The 17,283-nt window shown below is 52.1% G+C and overlaps 1 protein-coding gene across 1 annotated transcript; it reads left to right on the plus strand.

Annotated features, from left to right (window-relative positions):
* The first annotated feature begins 248 nt into the window (after positions 1-248).
* Positions 249-8,707, plus strand: TAS1R2 (taste 1 receptor member 2). The gene is made up of 6 exons (XM_067566664.1): positions 249-430; positions 2,509-2,809; positions 3,287-4,045; positions 5,196-5,408; positions 6,297-6,417; positions 7,779-8,707. Exons 1-6 carry the CDS (start codon positions 249-251, stop codon positions 8,705-8,707), a joined length of 2,505 nt encoding a protein of 834 aa, XP_067422765.1.
* Positions 8,708-17,283: the final 8,576 nt, after the last annotated feature.

Genomic DNA, 17,283 nt, shown 5'->3' on the forward strand with positions numbered 1-17,283 from the left:
CACGCAAGGAGTGTCCCATCTGATGCACAGCTCTGTTGGCTTTAACTGTCCATCGCAATGCAACAGTCCATGAAAAATGTAAACACACACAAATCCATTCGGGCCGGCTCTTAAAATATATGTAAATACATCAGCAGAAAATTGCGAAAACAAGCACCAGATTGGCAGATCTAGCAACTGGCAGAGCCTGGGCAAGAAACCTACTCTGGATGCTTACCAGCAGCTGGTTCTGGAGGCACCATAGCGCCATGGGGCATGCAGGGGTGTTAGCTGTGTGCGTTTGTGTCTTGCTGACTACAGGAAGCTTGGAGACGCAATCTTCCGATTTCCATCTGGCCGGGGATTACCTCCTTGGGGGACTTTTCTCGCTACACGCTGGAGCTATGGGCAGCCCCAATCTCAGCCACCCAGTGATGCCCACATGTCAAGCGTAAGTAGCAAACAGGGGGTCTCCGCTGCGCGGGGCAATGAAATAGTTTGAGCCTACCTGGGATCCTGGGTACTTCGACAGCTAGCTGAGCGTCACTGCTCTTGGAGATCGTGCTAGCTAGATCATATGCCTACCTATGCTGCAATCAGACCTTCCATGGCAGTGTAGACGTACCTTTAGCATGCAGCCTACTCAGGTGTGCACCTTCCCCTCCGCGGGCTGGTTGCTGATGGCCAGCATTCCTGACTCAGACACGCCTGAAGTTGTTCACCTGGACTTTTGCCCCCTAGGACAAGCAGCACCGCTGAACCGCTGATGTTCTGGGGATGCTTCCTAAGGTCTTTGCTCAGGCCGATGCGATTGCTCTTCCAACTCCAAAGTTTTACCCTTGCACATCATGCCAATGGGGAGCCCCCACCCACCACTGAAATAACTTCAAGGGAAGTTTTGCCTGAGGAAGGGAACCAGGCCAGGCTGTGCTGTTAAGTCACAGGTCCATGCTGGAGGCAGTGGGCAGCTGCTCGGCCCCAGGAAGGGCCCGCACAATGCTTCCCAGAGCTCCGCAAGGTACAGCGGGAGCACACCACCTGTCCCGCTCCTTGGATGGGAGCAGCACGTATCCTTCTCGCAGCCAGCCAGCTCCATTCAGAATCCTTTGCACTCAGTCTTACAGGGTGAAATGCAAGCACAAGTGCTATGCACTGCTACAGGGGGCTGAGCCTGTGTACGGGGCTGTATTTCATTCACATCACACAGTGCCTTTCATCCAAAGGTCTCAGAGCCCTTCCCAGTATTAATAAACCTTCATGAGCCTCCTATGAGAGACCCCTTTTTAGAAGGCGGTGGGAATGAAGGTTAAGTTCTCAGAGTCACACAGTTGCAAAGTCAGCAGCAGGGCCCACCCTAGAATTCAGAAGTCCTGGCGCTCAGTCATGTGATCTTAACCAGAGGATAATCTTGGCCCGGCTGGTGGAAGAAAACACTAGTAGAATCCTGTCTAGCACAGTGTGTGTCATGTTTCACCACTGGTGGGTGGATCACCAGCAGACAACAGCCTGTTACACTAATGAAGGAAGTTACTCCTGTCCTTCCTCGGCTAGAGGCCTGTGCTGAGGGGTAAGGGTTCACACCCTGATCATAACACTCTGTAGCTCTGACAGAGCTTTTCACCAGTGGATCCCACAGCGCTTTCCAAAGGGCTGCAATTCTCATACCCCCGTGTTACAAACAGAGACCTGAGCCACAGAGAGGGGAAGGACTCAGCTAAGGTCACCCAGCAGGCCAGTGCTTGGAATAGAAGAGCGGTTCCCAAACTCTACCACGTTGCATACCACCAGCATAAAACGCCACCACCTGTAGTACCACTGTCCATTTTTTATATGCAGCCTATGTACGAAAACCGTCTTAAAACCTGTGTTGTTAAAACACACTGTATCAAGAGCATAGCTATGCATATAAAAACTGTAGTCTTGCAAAATAGTAATAAAGGCATGATACACTTCCCCCAGCTGAGATTTGCTACTTGGGAGCAGGGCCGGTTGTGGCTCCTGGCCAGCTGCTGTGTGTCTGGGGGAAAGGGGGCAGAATGGCCAGGCCATCCTGGGCACTGGGCTCTGCTGTGCTCTGCCCCTGCATGGCCAAGCGCCACTGGAGGCTCTGCGGCTGGCCCCCCAGCAGCAGGTGGACGCCTACCATTGGGAGGTGGCCTGCGTAGCACAGTTTGGGAAGCACTGGACTAGAACCCGGCTCCCTGAGTCTCACTCCAGGGCGCTGTCCAACAGACCTCATAGCTTCCCACGATGATGGCCCATTGTGCACCTGGCTCCAATCGACTCTGATAGGAGTGCGACCTCGCAGAGCAGAATTGGGGCCCAATCTTGAAGCTACTGAAAGTTATGAGCACTCAGCACAAAGCAGCGTTGGGCCCAGGGTCCTAAGACTGTAGTGCTATGCAACACGAAGGGAGGGGAGGGCCTTTCGGTCCTCTTTGAGATTCACTGCGAAAGCCCAAAGCCAGACGTGTTGTTGCACTGGCTGGGCTCCCGCGCCCACTGCTCATCATCTTACACCCCGCCTAGGTACGGGCTGAAGATTGTCGGTTACAGCTACCTCCGAGCCATGAGGTTCGCCGTGGAGGAGATCAACAATTCCAGTGCCCTGCTCCCTGGTGTCTCCCTGGGCTATGAGATGGTCGACGTCTGTTACCTTGCCAACTCCATCCACCCCGTCTTGTATTTCCTCTCCAACAAGCACTCCGTGGTGCAGCTGCACAAGAACTACACGCACTACCAGCCGCGGGTGCTGGCTGTCATTGGCCCAGACTCCTCAGAAGCGACTGTTATCGTGGCCCACATATTGAGTCTGTTCCTCATTCCACAGGTATGTTGGCGCCCCTATTAGGGCAGGGCAAACCTTCCTGGGCTGGCCTCACTAACGACTTAATGAACGGATCCCCTGTGCTTTGGTTTGAAGTGAATCAGCCCCTGTAGCTTCAGCAGGTTCAAACTTCCTTGTGTAACAGGCTCCCCATGGGGTGGGGAGCAACAGGCGTCCCATGTTTTCATTGGGATAAACGGGGCACTTTATACGTAAACCACACCAGATGTGCAGCGTGCTGCTGCTGGACTCCTCTCTTGAACATCTGGCTTTCTGGAACTCGGATCAACTCAAGTTCTGTAGCGTAAACCAGCCTCTCATTTATGCAGACTTAATGCTGTCATAATGCAATCCATAGAAAGCCAACCCCTAAGTCAACCCACTCTGTACAACTCCAGTGAAGCCAAAGCAGGATGTAAGCCTGGGCTGTATATTCCTTTTCTCTAACTGATTCCTTTCCCTGTTACTCTCTGCCCCTAGGTCTCCTACAGGGCAACCACTGATGCTCTGAACAACCGGGAACACTTCCCCGCTGCTTTCCGCACCATCTCCAGCATGGAGCAGCAGATCGTGGCCATGCTGCTCCTGCTGAAGGAGTTCCAATGGACCTGGGTCAATGTTATGTACAGCGACGATGATTACGGGCGGCAAAACCTGAAGTTTCTGCGGGCCCAAGCAACAGAGATCTGCATGGCATTCCAGGAGATCCTCCCCGTGCCCCGCAGCAGCCAGCTGCTCTCACTCGAGTTTCAGGGGCAGATCGAGGCCATCGTCAGCAAGACCATCCGCAGCACGGCCAAGGTGGTCATCGTCCTGTCCTTGGAGCTGACGCTGCAGTTCTTCTTCCAAGAAGCTGTCCGCCAGAATGCCACGGACTTAGTGTGGATTGCTGCCGAAGCCTGGGCCATTGACCACACCCTGTACAACATCACTGACCTCCGGAGAGTGGGCACCATACTGGGGGTGGCAGCAAAGGAAATCACCATCCCTGGTTTCGATGACTTCAGGACCAGCCTGTCAGGAGGAGCCAATGGGCCGGCGAGTGACCAAAATACATGCAACCAAGTGTGCGACCAGTGCCACAGAGCGGCCCGAGACATTGACCAGGATCTGAGAGTCCAAGGGGAGCGCATAGATTTCAACGTCTACTCTTCTGTCTACATCGTGGCTCACGCTTTGCACAGGCTACTGGACTGCAATGCCACGGGATGCCGCAAGCAGATGGTTTACCCCTGGCAGGTTGGCCACATGTTTGCATTGAGAAATCCAAGCCGTGTTGTAGGGCATGGGACCAGATGGCTTGGGGCATTGGAAAGTGCTGTCGAGCCTTTTGCCTCCAGCCCATGTGGCTAGGAACAGAGGGTTGTTAGTTTCTGATAGCTGCTTGGGGGTCTGCATCAGATGAGTCAGAGGACTCCAGCCCAGTTCCTAGTGGACAGTTGTCGATGCTGCGGAATAGCTTGCCCACATTTCTATATGACTGTCCCAGAAGCACAGTCTCCTTGTTTAGCAGGGACAGAGAGATGGCACCTGCCCTCAGTTCACTTAGTCAAATGAGCTTTTGCAGAATGACAGCAGGTACCGAAACCCAAACCCCCGCTAGGGCTCAGACACAGCAGCATAGAGTCCACCTCCATGCAGGTGTACGTGTTGTTACCCTAGTCTAATCTTAGCCCCCATCCACAAGCCGGCATCTCTATGAGAACAGCGCTTACCTCGTACAAACACTACACTCAGAGGTGTGGCTCAGAGGACTGAGAGGAAGAGCGCCACTACTGCATTTACCATGACCACTTCCTACATCACCTTCTGGAGCACAGCTTTGTTCTGCAAAGTGGGGGTCAAAACGGCACCTTCTTGCTCAACAGACCTGCTCCGTGGTCTTCCGTGAGTCAGATCCACTTCCCACTGACCAGAGCGAGGATGGCAGAATCTGCCACTCTCTCTCCTTACTCAGCCAGCAGTCCCTCTTGTGATCAACAGGATGCAAGATACTGCTCAGCATGAAGAAGGGTAGCAGGATATAGCCCTCAGGGTTTTTAGACCTCTTGCAAAGCCAACCATAGTTCCAGGGGAGCAAGCTGGACCCTCTTCTGACTCACACATCAGACTGGTGGATTGAGTCGCAGTTGCAGACTCTTTGAGGATATGTAAGCCAGAGGAGCCCAGCTTGGCATTCTGATCCCAGGGCAAGTTTGCCATGCTGACTCTTAGAATAATCTGTCTGTTGACCGAGAGCATTTAACCTGGAATAAAAAATCCACGGCTGCTTTTTAGGCAGCCTCACTTTTCAGAGCAGAGCTGCACTTTCAGGAAGCGACCCCCAATCTATAACTCCAGCGCCTAGCAGTACGTGTGCATTGATCCTCTCATCCTTCTCCATTTGCAGCTCGTGCCAGAGGTGAGCCGCGTGAACTTCTCTCTGCTCAATAGGAGGATCGCGTTCAGAGAGAAAGGCAACACTCCAAACAGCTTTGAGATCATCCAGTGGCAGTGGGACCAACCCCATTACCCTTTTAAGAAAATTGCCTCCTACAGTGCCAAGGGCCAGAAGCTGTTGTTCATCACACACAACATCTCTTGGCACACCCCAAACAACACGGCAAGTTTCTTTCACCCATTATCACACACGTAGACAAGTCATAGAACAAAACCCAAGGCGGTACGGCTTAGTGGATAAGGCACAGGGTTAAAATTCAGAAGATCTGGATTCTATTGCCTGTTGTGTGACCTCGGGCAAGTCACTTCCCCTCTTTGTACCTCAGTTTCCCCATCTGTAAAACTGAGATGCTGATAATCAAGTGCTTTGAGCTCTAACGCAAAGCGCTATGTAGGAGCTAGGGTTTACGGTGCCAGATTTACACACACAAATGGGTCTCAATCATGTAAACCCTATTACTTGGGCAGAAAATGGACAGGCGACGGGAAAAGTGGTCAGCGTGGGTTGCTCATGCAAGGTTTGTGCCTAAATAAACGAAGCATGAAAGCCTGACCCTTTGCTTTAAAATTCTGAATTGCCAACTGCCAGAAGAATGTTCCTCCAGCTCTTCGTCTGGTACAACAGTGACATCCAGCGGCCGGTTAGATTATTTCCAGTACATGTTGCCTTTGTGGCTGTGGCTAGCCGCCTTCTCTATTTAAAGGTGATGCAGTGGCTAGATTGATCCCGGGAATACTTTGCTTATGGCCATCCCAAGAAAGCAATTCTTGGTTCTTTGCCATCGGAACACGGTACACTTGCTGGTTAGGTTATAGCAAGTATGTATAACTGACGGCTAAATCCCAAGAGGCGCATAGTCGAAATCCTGTTCCCTGTTTAAAGGTAAAGCATATTATCTGGTTGGCTTTATCCTAGCTGTGTATCCCCTTTCCTGTCTATGCTGTGGCTGAATTGGATAGCAACTATTATGGAGTATTTACAAGTTCTTTTGGCTTACCTTGAAGATGCTTTGAGATCATCATTGTTTTCCTCTAATTCCTTTTTACCTAGGTCCCCATTTCAGTCTGTTCTCAGCAGTGCGAGCCCGGGCAGCGGAGGAAGCCCATGGATTTTTACAGCTGCTGTTTTGAGTGTATCGATTGTGAATCAGGGACTTTCCTCAACAACAGCGGTAAGGAAAATGCAACATGCAAGCCTAAACGCACCTTGTTTTCATATCAGCCTACAGTGTTTGTTCCCAGCAGAACTCAAAGGTCTGTAGTTAAGTTAATGGGCTCTCTACAGGGGTAGCTGAGTGAGACTCTCTGGCCTGTGTTATGTAGGAGGTCATGATCTAATGGCCCCATCTGGCCTTAGAATCTATTAAAGGAATGGACCTCTTACTTGGAAGAGGTGGGTTCAGTTCCTGGCCCTGCCACTTTTCCTGTGTGACCTTGGGCAAGTCACTTAGGTCTCTGTGGGCCTCAGTCCCATGTCTATAATGGGGACAATATATCTTTCCTTTGTCTTTTCCATTGAGATAGTAAACTCTTTGGGGGCAGGGACTGCTTCTCACTATGTGTTTTTACACCCGCTGGCACAATGGGGCCCCAGTCTCATCTGAGATCTCTAGATAATAATCCCAAGGCCATGCTTTCTCTCACTGATTCAAATTCTCTGTGTGTGGTGTGCATGTAGAGAGGGGATGAAGTCAGAAAACCTGACTTCCAGTCTCCACTCTAACAGTGAGTCACCATTTGACTGTAGGCAAGTTACATTTTCTCGCTGTGGCTTAGTTTGGCCTTCATATCGGCGTACCTTATCAGGGAGTTGTGGAGCTTAAATGAATGCTTGCAATGTTCTATGAGATCCTCAAATAGAAGACCTTAGGTCTTCTTTATATCTTAAATGTGCATAGTGCCTTCTATCCTGAAGGATCCCAGGAAGCTTGAAAAACTATATAGTCTGAGAAAAGTTGGCCATCATTGAAGTGCAGTCACTCAAGCATGGAACACAATAGGGTAACAGTCCACAACAAAACGACTCCAGCAGGAAGGGAAAAGGAACTCTGACTCCAGCTCCGAGTGTAGGGGGAATTTTGGGAGGCAGAATGGAATTCCTCAGATTGGAATTTAGCCAAGACACTAGAATTAAAATCCCTACACTTGCAAAACAAAACATTAAACCCATGGAGTCACCAAGGACCATAAGTAGCTTTACCTCTCATGTGAATGACTTCACCTCCAGCAGCACAGTGTACCCCGAAGACCAAGCTTATGGGAGTGGTTCACATATTAAGCAGAAAGAAGAGTTTTAGCTACTTTATAACCCCCACTACTTTGGGTCTCCCAATGGAGGTCTCCCAATCCAACACTGATCAGGGGTGACTCTGCTTAGTTAGCGACAGATGACAAGACTGCAGCCTGGGCTAGTATGGTTGCATAACCTTTAGCATCACTCTCATCAGTTCTACTCTTACCAGACATACTGACTATTTGCAGAAAAGACAGCCCTTGCCAGGGTCTTTCAGAAACACCACATTTTGTTTTGCAGACCTGTACAACTGCCAGCCTTGTCCAGCTGACCAGTGGTCCAGTACCAGAAGTCAAGCTTGCTACCCGAGGCTTGTGAAATATCTGGAATGGCAGCAAGGCACTACTGTGGTATTACTACTAGTCTCAGTGCTGGGCTTCATAGCTGTTCTAGTCATGGCCGTCACATTTGCCATTCATTCTCACACCCCTGTGGTGAAGTCTGCAGGAGGCAGGATGTGCTTCTTCATGATGGCATCTCTGGTCATCGGTTTTCTCAGTGTCCCCATGTACGTCGGAATCCCGACGGAGTTCAAGTGCATGTGCCGGCAAACAGTATTCAGCCTCTGCTTTACTGTGTGCATCTCCTGCATCACCGTCAGGTCCTTCCAGATCATCAGCATTTTCAAGATGGCCACCAGGCTGCCCAAAGCCTACAACTACTGGACGAAGTACAACGGGCAGTACGTTTTCATAGCTGCAGTCTTAACTCTGAAAGTCGCCATCACTGTGGCCAACGTTATCATAAACTTTCCTGCTCCGGTCCAGTTAGAGGTGGAGGATGACCCCTCGATAATGGTGCTGGAATGCAATGACAACTACAAGTTGACCTGGGTGATTAACAGCAGCCTAGATATGTTTCTCTGCATTCTATGCTTCTGTTTTGCCTACATGGGCAAGGAGCTGCCCAAGAACTATAACGAAGCCAAGAATATCACACTATGCATGACCAGCTACTTCATTTCCTGTCTTGCCCTTTTCCTGATCATGTCTACCTACAGCGGGGAGCTGGTGACCATCTTTGACGCTACAGTTGTGGTAACCAATTTGCTTGGGCTCTCCATGGGTTACTTTGGTCCCAAGTGTTATCTGATATTTTTCCGTCCGGAACGCAACACAACTGCTTACTTCCAAACTGTGATCCAGAGCTACACCATGCGGCAGGACTAACCGGGCACCTCATATTTGTATGGAGACAGTCCCCAGCGTGAAAGCAGCCCCAATTCCAGCGCATCTGTGTTGGAGGCCAGTCTTTATCTCCTCAAGAAGTGGATCAGTGCTTTGCAGATTGTGCAACTGTCTGAATCTTGCAAATTTCCCTCCTACCCCTCAAACAAGGCAACGTGTACCACAAGCAGGGTTGGCTGGAAAACAAGAGTTGCACTTGGTGAAAAAACTTGAGGTTTTGACATTTATTTTTATTCTGCATCAGAACAAGAACTGGACCAGATACAAAGAGACTAACTCCATGGTCAGTCTGACTGGACTGACTGGTCGTTATGGCACTGACCTGGGATATAGGACCTAAATTCCAACCTGGACCTGAGAAACCTTCCCGGTGAAACTTTCATCCAGAGCAATACATACCTACAAAGGGTTTTGCTTTGGATGAACTGGCAACGAAAAAGATGTCATGAAGGTCACCCCAGGACAAGACATGAAGGCCCAGAGTTTCCAGAAGTGGCAGGTAATTCTGGGTGCCCCAAGTAGAGACGTGTGGGGCCTTGTGTTCAAAGTTGCTGAGCACCATCAGTTACCACCGACTCTATAGACTTGTGGGTGCTCAGCATTCCTAAAATAAAGCAGCCCCCTAAGAGGTGCTGAACCAAGCACCCAAACTCAATAGCCATGAGTGAAAATTTTGCCTTAAACAACCAAAGCTGGATAGCTGTGTCCACATTTTGAAGAAGTTTCTTCTGGCTGACGAGGCCCAAGTGCATTGCTGCATGATCCTATGCAATTAGAGAGGATATTGTTAGTTGGGAGCTGGTATAAAAGGTTTTTGAAGGCAACCTGGCAAGGTGTAAGAGTAGCAGCTAATTCAAACCAACAAACATAGCTGGAACTTAATGGACACCCTTGTTCCAGGTGCATGAACCTGATGCTGTTGTTTTTTTCTGCTTGTTCCTCTACCATAATAAAGGTTTTAAAAACAGACTTGATTTGCTCTGATAACGCTGAGATTTGGCGGAGGGGCTAATGCTCCCAGATTTAGGATTATGATGGCATTTAAAGCTCCCATCTGAGACTGGAGTGCCATCGTGCTAGGAACTGTGCAGTCCTGGTAAGAGAGAGTCCCCTCTCCAACAATCTGAATAGGTAAGGCAAGCAAGAGGAGAAACTGAGGCACAGAGAGGGGACGTGACTTGCCTATGGTCATCCAGCAGACCAGCCAGATCTCCTAATTCGCAGCCTGATGTCCTACCCATTAAACCACGCTGCCTCTCCTCTTATAACCCTGCAGTCTCCAGCTCTAAGAGAGAGGAGTACACATCACAAACAACCTGGGTCCTGGACCACTGATGCTCCTGTGCTCGCAGAGCTCCTAGACTGGCAGGAGTGCCGGTGCTCAGCACCTCTCAGGACTAGCCCCTGGGGAGAGGAGAACACACTTTCCAGCCCAATTGCCAGACAAAAGCGGTTCAGAAGCAGTCAGGAGAACATCTCAATGTCTGATCAGAACATTGGAAATTCCTACCCCGCCCATTGCAACCCTCCTTCTCTTCTCCCCACCTTCCCCAAACACATGCAGCAGCATTTATCAGCTTCAAAAAGAGACCTGTTTAAATAGCATTAAGGGCCTGATTTAAAGTCACAAAAGCCATGAAATTCAGAGTTAAGGCTAAAAATCCACTTGACACTCTGGCCTTAAGTCATAAAAGGCATGAGTCAAAGGCAGCAGCTGAGTGCTCAGGATTGCCTGGCTTCGGAGCAGGCTGGGGGTGTGTGTCAGATACCTTAATGAGATTTAAACGAGCTGATAGGCCAACCTTAGAAGGTTCAGAGATGCCATTCGGATTAGCTTGGGGATGCTGATCTGAACCGCTTTGGTCTGGCAATTGGGCTTCTAACATTCTGCCCGAGATGGGGGACCAGAAATTCTTATACCCCAGGGAAGGGGAGGGTGCAGGAGAAGGCCAGCAGGGGCTAGTGGTGCTGCTTTACATAATCCCAGTGTATAACACGCACAAAATAAAGAGGAAACAGGTTAAGGCCATCTCCTTAGCACGTGTTCAACGCCACACCTGTATGAAGCAACAGTGGCCACCAGCCCTCCACCAACCTGGGTACTTACTCATGTCCCCGCTTCCCTCCCCAACACCTTTGCATCGGAGCATCTTTAGTTGCTCATCCTCACCCCTGCATATCTACGACCCGCTGCTGTCTGGTGATTTTAGGAAGGGGCATTCAGTCCGGGAAAATGGCAAGTGGCAGATTTTTTCATATGATAAAGTATAGATCCATCTGCTTTTGGTTAGCAGCTTTGACTGCGGCTAATTGGCAGATCAAACTATCTGATGTACCATGCTAGATAAGTAGTTATAAGAGCCCAGATTGAGTATGACACTTCTTGGATAGATCCCAAAGTCATTTCCTCCCAACCACAGATTGCTCAGGGTGCTAATGCAACCCAGATTGAATGCACAGAAGCGGCAGGAATATTAACAAGTGTCAAAACGCTTTGAACTGCTCCTGGCAGAGGGCCATGCTACATTCTTTACACTGAATGGGCCTTCGTGTTAGGTCCCGAGACAAGCAAGTGAAATTTAAAATTCTTCTTCGCGTGATTGCTCGTGTCCATTCCATTCTAGGTGAGTGCACGCCACCGGGCACGGTTCCCGGAACGTTTCTCCCCTTAGCAGATCCCGTAGGGCTGGTTCTGGTGCCCCCTGGAATCCCGCACACATCCCGCGGTATATGAGGTGCTGCCGGCCCTATGCCCTCCGTCCCTTCTTTCCACCCGTGAGGGTTGCTGGAACTAGCCTTGCTCTCTGCGAGTGCCATTCCCCTTGTTTGAACTCTTTGTTATTCAAAGTACTTTAGTTTTAAGTAGGTGTTAAGTGTAGTTAGATAAGAAGTCCCTGAGGGACTTACAGTGGCTGGGCCATGCCCTGGTTGCCCGGATTTAAGCCATGTGCCTCCTGTGGGAAGGCCTTCCCGCTCAGTGACCCCCACGATTGGTGCCTTAAGTGCCTGGGGGAAGGGCACAGGCAAGATAAATGTAAGATCTGCAGGGCTTTTAAACCGCAGACTCAGCAGGACCAAGAGATCCGGTTAAAAGCCCTGCTCATGGAGGCAGCGCTACGCCCAGCGTCCGAGCCGTCCTGCTCCACCTCGGCAGAGATGCACTGGCCAGGGCCCATCAAGTCTTCTCTGGTGCCTGCATCTCCGAGCAGGGAGCCTCCCCCGACTCCTGGGAGTGGCAGAGTGCCCCCGCCAATGCCGTCAACACTGGAGGCTTTTCAGGTGGCAAGAGCCTTGTTGGCCTTGCCCACACCGACTCCGCCAAGGGAGAAGGGGCCGGTGTCCTGGGGCAAGCCTGCGTTGGGTCCCCTCTGAAGGGCGGTGGAGATCCCCGGTATGGGGAGGAAGATCTCCCGCCAGATGGCCATTAGAGATAGAGCGAGGATGCTCCCCCAGCAGTTGCTCCAGGTCGGCGTTGTTGAGCCGGCCTGCTTCGAGTCGGCAGAAAGGAGGGACTGAGGGGGAATGGGGCCGGCGGTGCCTCATATACCACGGCACGTACGTGGGACTCCACGGGGCACCAGAGCCGGCCCTACGGGATCTGCTAAGGGGAAAAAAGTTCTGGGAACTGTGCATGGTGGCATGCACTCACCTATAATGGGATGGACATGAGCAGCACATCTCGAAGAACATCAGTTACTTGCTCAGAAATAGTCTGGAGATCCACGTCCAGGAAACCTCTCAGACCATGTGCAGCTGAATCGGTTCTGCAGGCTATTGCATTGCATTGCACCCACTCCTGCCTTCGGGCCGTAAGCCATAGTGGACAGGGACGCTGTTCTTTTCTGGGCACATTTACCCTCTGCAGGGCCCCACGTACATGTGTCCCAGTATATAAATAACCACAGGCTGTGTGCAGACATATGCTGGACCACGTGCTCTGACCCACTAGAGATGAAGCGTAGCAATTTGCTCCCTTCCCCCTACAGGCAGGGGTAATGGGATCTGCTGTGTCCTTGAGACGCCCTTTTTTCTACAGCGTCCATTGTTGTCACAGAGTGACGTCCCCAATGGCTGCTCTCCCAGGGCCAGGAAGAAGGAGTTCTCCAGTTCCCATGTAGGACAAGGGACCCTTTGCACTCACCCTCCCTACATGCCCCAAACACTTTGGAGCCGGACGTGAATGTGGGTGTGTGGAACTGTTTCTAGATGCACACCAGCCCTTCTGGAGCTGCTGTTCAGTGGTTTCTCCTGGCAGCCAAGACTGGGGGGAACTGCCCATCCCTGGGGTCCTGATGTACTGAGCCCCTTCCCACAGGGAAGCGATGGAGCTAAGTAGGCCCGATGCACTGGTGCATGGTGCTTCCAACTTCGGCACAAGGCATTTGGACACACCCAGCTGTCCCCAGGTGGGTCGTGACACAGCCCCAGGTGGTCCGCCAGCAGGGGCCGAGATTGGGGGGTCAATGTGGGGGCGTTGCCCCCCCCCCAAACTATATACATTGGCAGAGTAGTGGCTGGCGATGCGTGCTGCCCAGGGGTGGAGGAGCCCAGCACCTCCCAGCGAGCGGCAGAGGGCGAAGTGGAGGTGCCGGGGGGCGAGTGGAGGGCGAGGAGAAGGGGCTGGCTCTGTGAGGCAGCGGCTCTCAGGGTGGCTGGAGGGTTTGCGGCTGTTCCTGCTCTGAGCCACCGCATCCCTCGATGATCCGTGGTTGTCAGGCCGCCCGGAATATTGGCCTCCTGGTGGGACCTGGGCTCGGTGGTGCTGCTCTGGGGAGGGGAAGGGGCCTCAGGGAAGGGGCATGGCAGGGGGCAGGACCTTGGGGAAGAGGAGTGGCAGAGGCATCTGCTTTTCAGCAGTTAGAGAGTAGGCAAGTCTACCCTTCATGCTCCCGCCGTCCCTGGATGCTGAGGCTGTGCACGCCCGCGGTGCCCCTCTTCCTGCTGGATGCGTGTGAACAGGGGGCCGCAGCGCCGATGGCAGCTGCACAGCTGGGCCTCAGGGAAGAAAGTCTGGGAACCCCTGTCCCAGCTAAACACTCAGTCTGACTGGCTGAGCCCATGCACAGCGTGGCTTTTCCAGGCGACTCGGGCCAGCCCCCACCTTGAAAACGCACAGGGGAGGGGCACGTATGGGTCCTGCCCTAGCCTGGCTGTCAGGCAGAAGCAATCCGCTGTTGAGGAAGCCTCCTTGGCTGTGCCTACAAGTAATGGGGGGAGGGCAGGGGCCAGGACGAAATCCGTGAACGGAAAGGGAAGCAGGACTGGAAAAGTTTGCACACCACTGCTCTATGGGCATTTAGCACAGCTCAGCTGTGCACCTGCACCGGCTCATGAACACACACTGCTCGCCGCTGGATGGGAGAGGCCAGGCTTGTTCACGTGCAACCAGTTCCTTCTAACAGCCAAACTCTGGGGGCTTAATCTCCTGCTCTCCAAACTGCGCTGTCTCTTCAGTCCTCAACACCTGGACACCTAAATGTGGGGAAGTGTTTTGACACTCAGTGTGGGGAATTGTCAAGGACTCCGGCGCACACGGTGCTAGGATCAGCCAGCAGATGGTGCTCTTTATCCCATTCTCCACCAGATCTGAATCCACCTCTCATTCAGATGGAAACTCGGACACTGGACCTTTACCAGAGAGAGGCTCAAGGTGCAGAATTCGGATCAACTATCCCGAGTCTGAAGGGATTGGGATCTGGGAGTGGCCAGGCGCATTGGACCAGCCCATTAGAGAGAGTTAAGGCAGCCACAAAGGTCTGCTCAGGATCCAAACTTCTGCACAGTTCCCAGGTGTAACAGGGACTGAGGCTGTGACCTGTGGATGCACAAGCTCTGTGAGCAGAAAACTAAGGACCCAGGGTAAGAAAAAGCAAGAAGGGGACAGCGTTTTACTGAGCCAGCCCCACTCCGCCAACAAACAGTGATTCTAATTGCCTGCAGCCCTGACTCTTTCTAAAACGTGTGTCCTGGAGATTGGAGTCTCCTCCTTTATCCACAGGACGGGTATATCCAGAGTAGCAGGTCAGCTTCTTGCACATATCGCCCTGCCAAGACGCCTCTTTGTGACCTAGAGGGAGAGTGTCAGTGGGGGCGGTTTTGGGGATGCAGACACTTGGCGGGAAGAACATTCAGTCCCAACTCGCCTGTGCCGCATTAAAACCCGAGGCAAAAGTCAGCACAACCAGTTAGCAGAGCTCCCAGTCCCCTGCACGCCTAGAACGTTGCTGTCAGAAAGAGTCCTGCTCCCCTTGCCAAGTTGGGTCTCTGCTTGCAAAGATCTTGCTAGATGCTACTGCTGAGCCGCATGGGATAGAGGTGGGGAGAGAGAGCCAGAGACTAACCCCAGAGTGGACTTAGGGAAAGCAGCATGGCAGACACCGGCTATGGGCTCACAGAAACATGGGCTAATTCTGGTCCGACAGACGGGCAGAAGGTACCTAAAGCATATTACATGTGTGCACATCTCCCCCTACTCCAAAGCTGTTTTTGATGGCCCTAGAAATAGAGGGCCAAATTCTCTGCTGGTGTCAACGGGCAAGCTCCATTAAATCCGTGCCACTGATTACACCAGCGGGGTATTGGCCCCCCAGGTTGCATGTTGAGGGGCTGAGTGACTCAAAGGATTGTCTGGGGAGGAACAGCACTTTTCAGCTCCCACTTGAAAGGTTAAATCCAGCGCAGGCTGGTAATGGCTGAATATTGTTAGCATCTGATGGCTTGTTGGTGGCTACCATGAAATAGCTGCAGGGCGTGTGCGTGTCTGTCGGGGTCCGGTTCCCAGATGGCACAATTGATACTAAACTCTTTGTTGACCATGTGTACAGAAAGGCTGGGGGCAAAATGGGCCATGGAGATGGAACATCCCGCTCACGCCTAGGGGAAGCCCCTCCAGATTAGGGTCAAGGAGCACAAGTGGTGACGCTTGAATTACATTGTGGTACCTGTTCCGGGGACAGTCTCCAGGCCTTCCACTAGTGCTAAATTCACTTGGTATTTGCATCAAGGGATTTCTCTTTGGGGATCCGCTGCGCCTTTGTTTGAACATCCGTGGTCTCTAGTCGGAAAGTTCCAGCTTCCCAATCAGCAAGCAGAAAAACGATCAAGTGACTCAGGGCTCCAACCACGCAGCACGAATACTTTGCCCAGCACGTGGTTGAAGTGGCTGGTTTGCAAAGAGCTGCTCAGGCTAAGGTTTGTTCGCACAAATGGCTGTCGCTCGAGTAATTACAAAGACCGACTAGATTTCACAGAGTCAGTGTCTCTTTGCAACACACCCCATCCCTGTTTGCAACCCCAGGGCATCTGATTTCTTGATCACTAGGGAATCCAGAGCATGTGCACAAGGACGTGCAACGTGCAGAACCTGGGCATCTGCTTCCACCGATGCTTAGAGCTCTGAAAAGCTCTGAGTGCCATGGAGAGGCGGGTACTGCTGGCTGGGAACCACCCTCCAGACCAGAGAGCTGAATTTCTCAGAGGCGGCTGCTCTTTGAGCACATAGGTGGGAAGTCTCTGGGTGTGGATTGGGAAAGGGAGCGGGAGAGGAACATACCTACCCCCGTGGTTCTCAGCATGCCCCAGGGAGGCCTGTCTGGATTTCTGATGCCTTGGAGCCAGCCTGCTTGAAAAGAATAACAGGTGAACGCGGTCGGCTCCACGGCCAGCGGCTTCTGTCTCGGAGCCTCTCCTTTTACGGCTCTCTGGGGAAACCCCCCTTGAGATAAATTATTCGTTGTTGTCTAAAGACCTCAAGATTGGTTCACATGGCAAATAAAAAGGCTTCTGACAGCCCGGGAAACCACAGCAAAGTTGGCCCAGGCCGGCTTGGGATTAAGAGCAAACTTCTCCATCTGCCAAGCCTCTGAATTCCCCTCAGTGCCTTCATCTATGCCTTTCCTGCGCCAGCTGCGCAGTGTGTATGGTAGATGGGGCTCCCGGGGTGGGGGGCAGCCAAGGCAAACACTAGGCCAAGCCAAAAGTCTGTAGAAGTGAAGAGTGTTTACTTGGCGCTTCGGAGGCAGCTGTAGAGGAGAGCAGAGCCACGTGGGGCGAGTGTCTTTGGTCATTGAGGGGAAGTGACAGAGTCGGTCGTGGCAGCCGTGAGAAGACGAGGAGCAGTTGAAGTGAAATGCTGAAGAGGCCTAGCTGTCTCCTGCACCCAGTTCTGGGCTGGTAAAAGGTCAAAGCTTAACCACGGGGGAGAAAGAAGTCCTCTGTTAACTCCCAGGATGAGCACAGCCTGGGCAATGGCAGGAAATCGCCCTGTCATGCTGCTCCGACAACGCGCCTCCATCCTGAGTGAGAGGGGCCATGTCGCCATGTACCCTTGGCCTCTGCTATGGTGAAGGCAACATTTGTGACGTGCACGCTGCCCTCTGGGAACTCGACTGAGACCCACCAAATAGTCAACAGATGGCAAATAGCTTTAAGTTCCTCCTAGCCTGGTTACGCACCGGTGACAGGAGGCGTATCCAGGCCTCTTTCTATAAAACCTCCTGAAATGCCCAATGTGAAGCCTTCGCTACGCCTGGGAACAGACCTGTCTCAGCTATCGGTGG

Source organism: Emydura macquarii, unplaced genomic scaffold, assembly GCF_026122565.2.
Source record: "Emydura macquarii macquarii isolate MOO-44397 ecotype Brisbane River unplaced genomic scaffold, CSIRO-AGI_Emac_v2 contig_2768, whole genome shotgun sequence".
In the NCBI taxonomy this organism is placed as follows: Eukaryota; Metazoa; Chordata; order Testudines; family Chelidae; genus Emydura; species Emydura macquarii.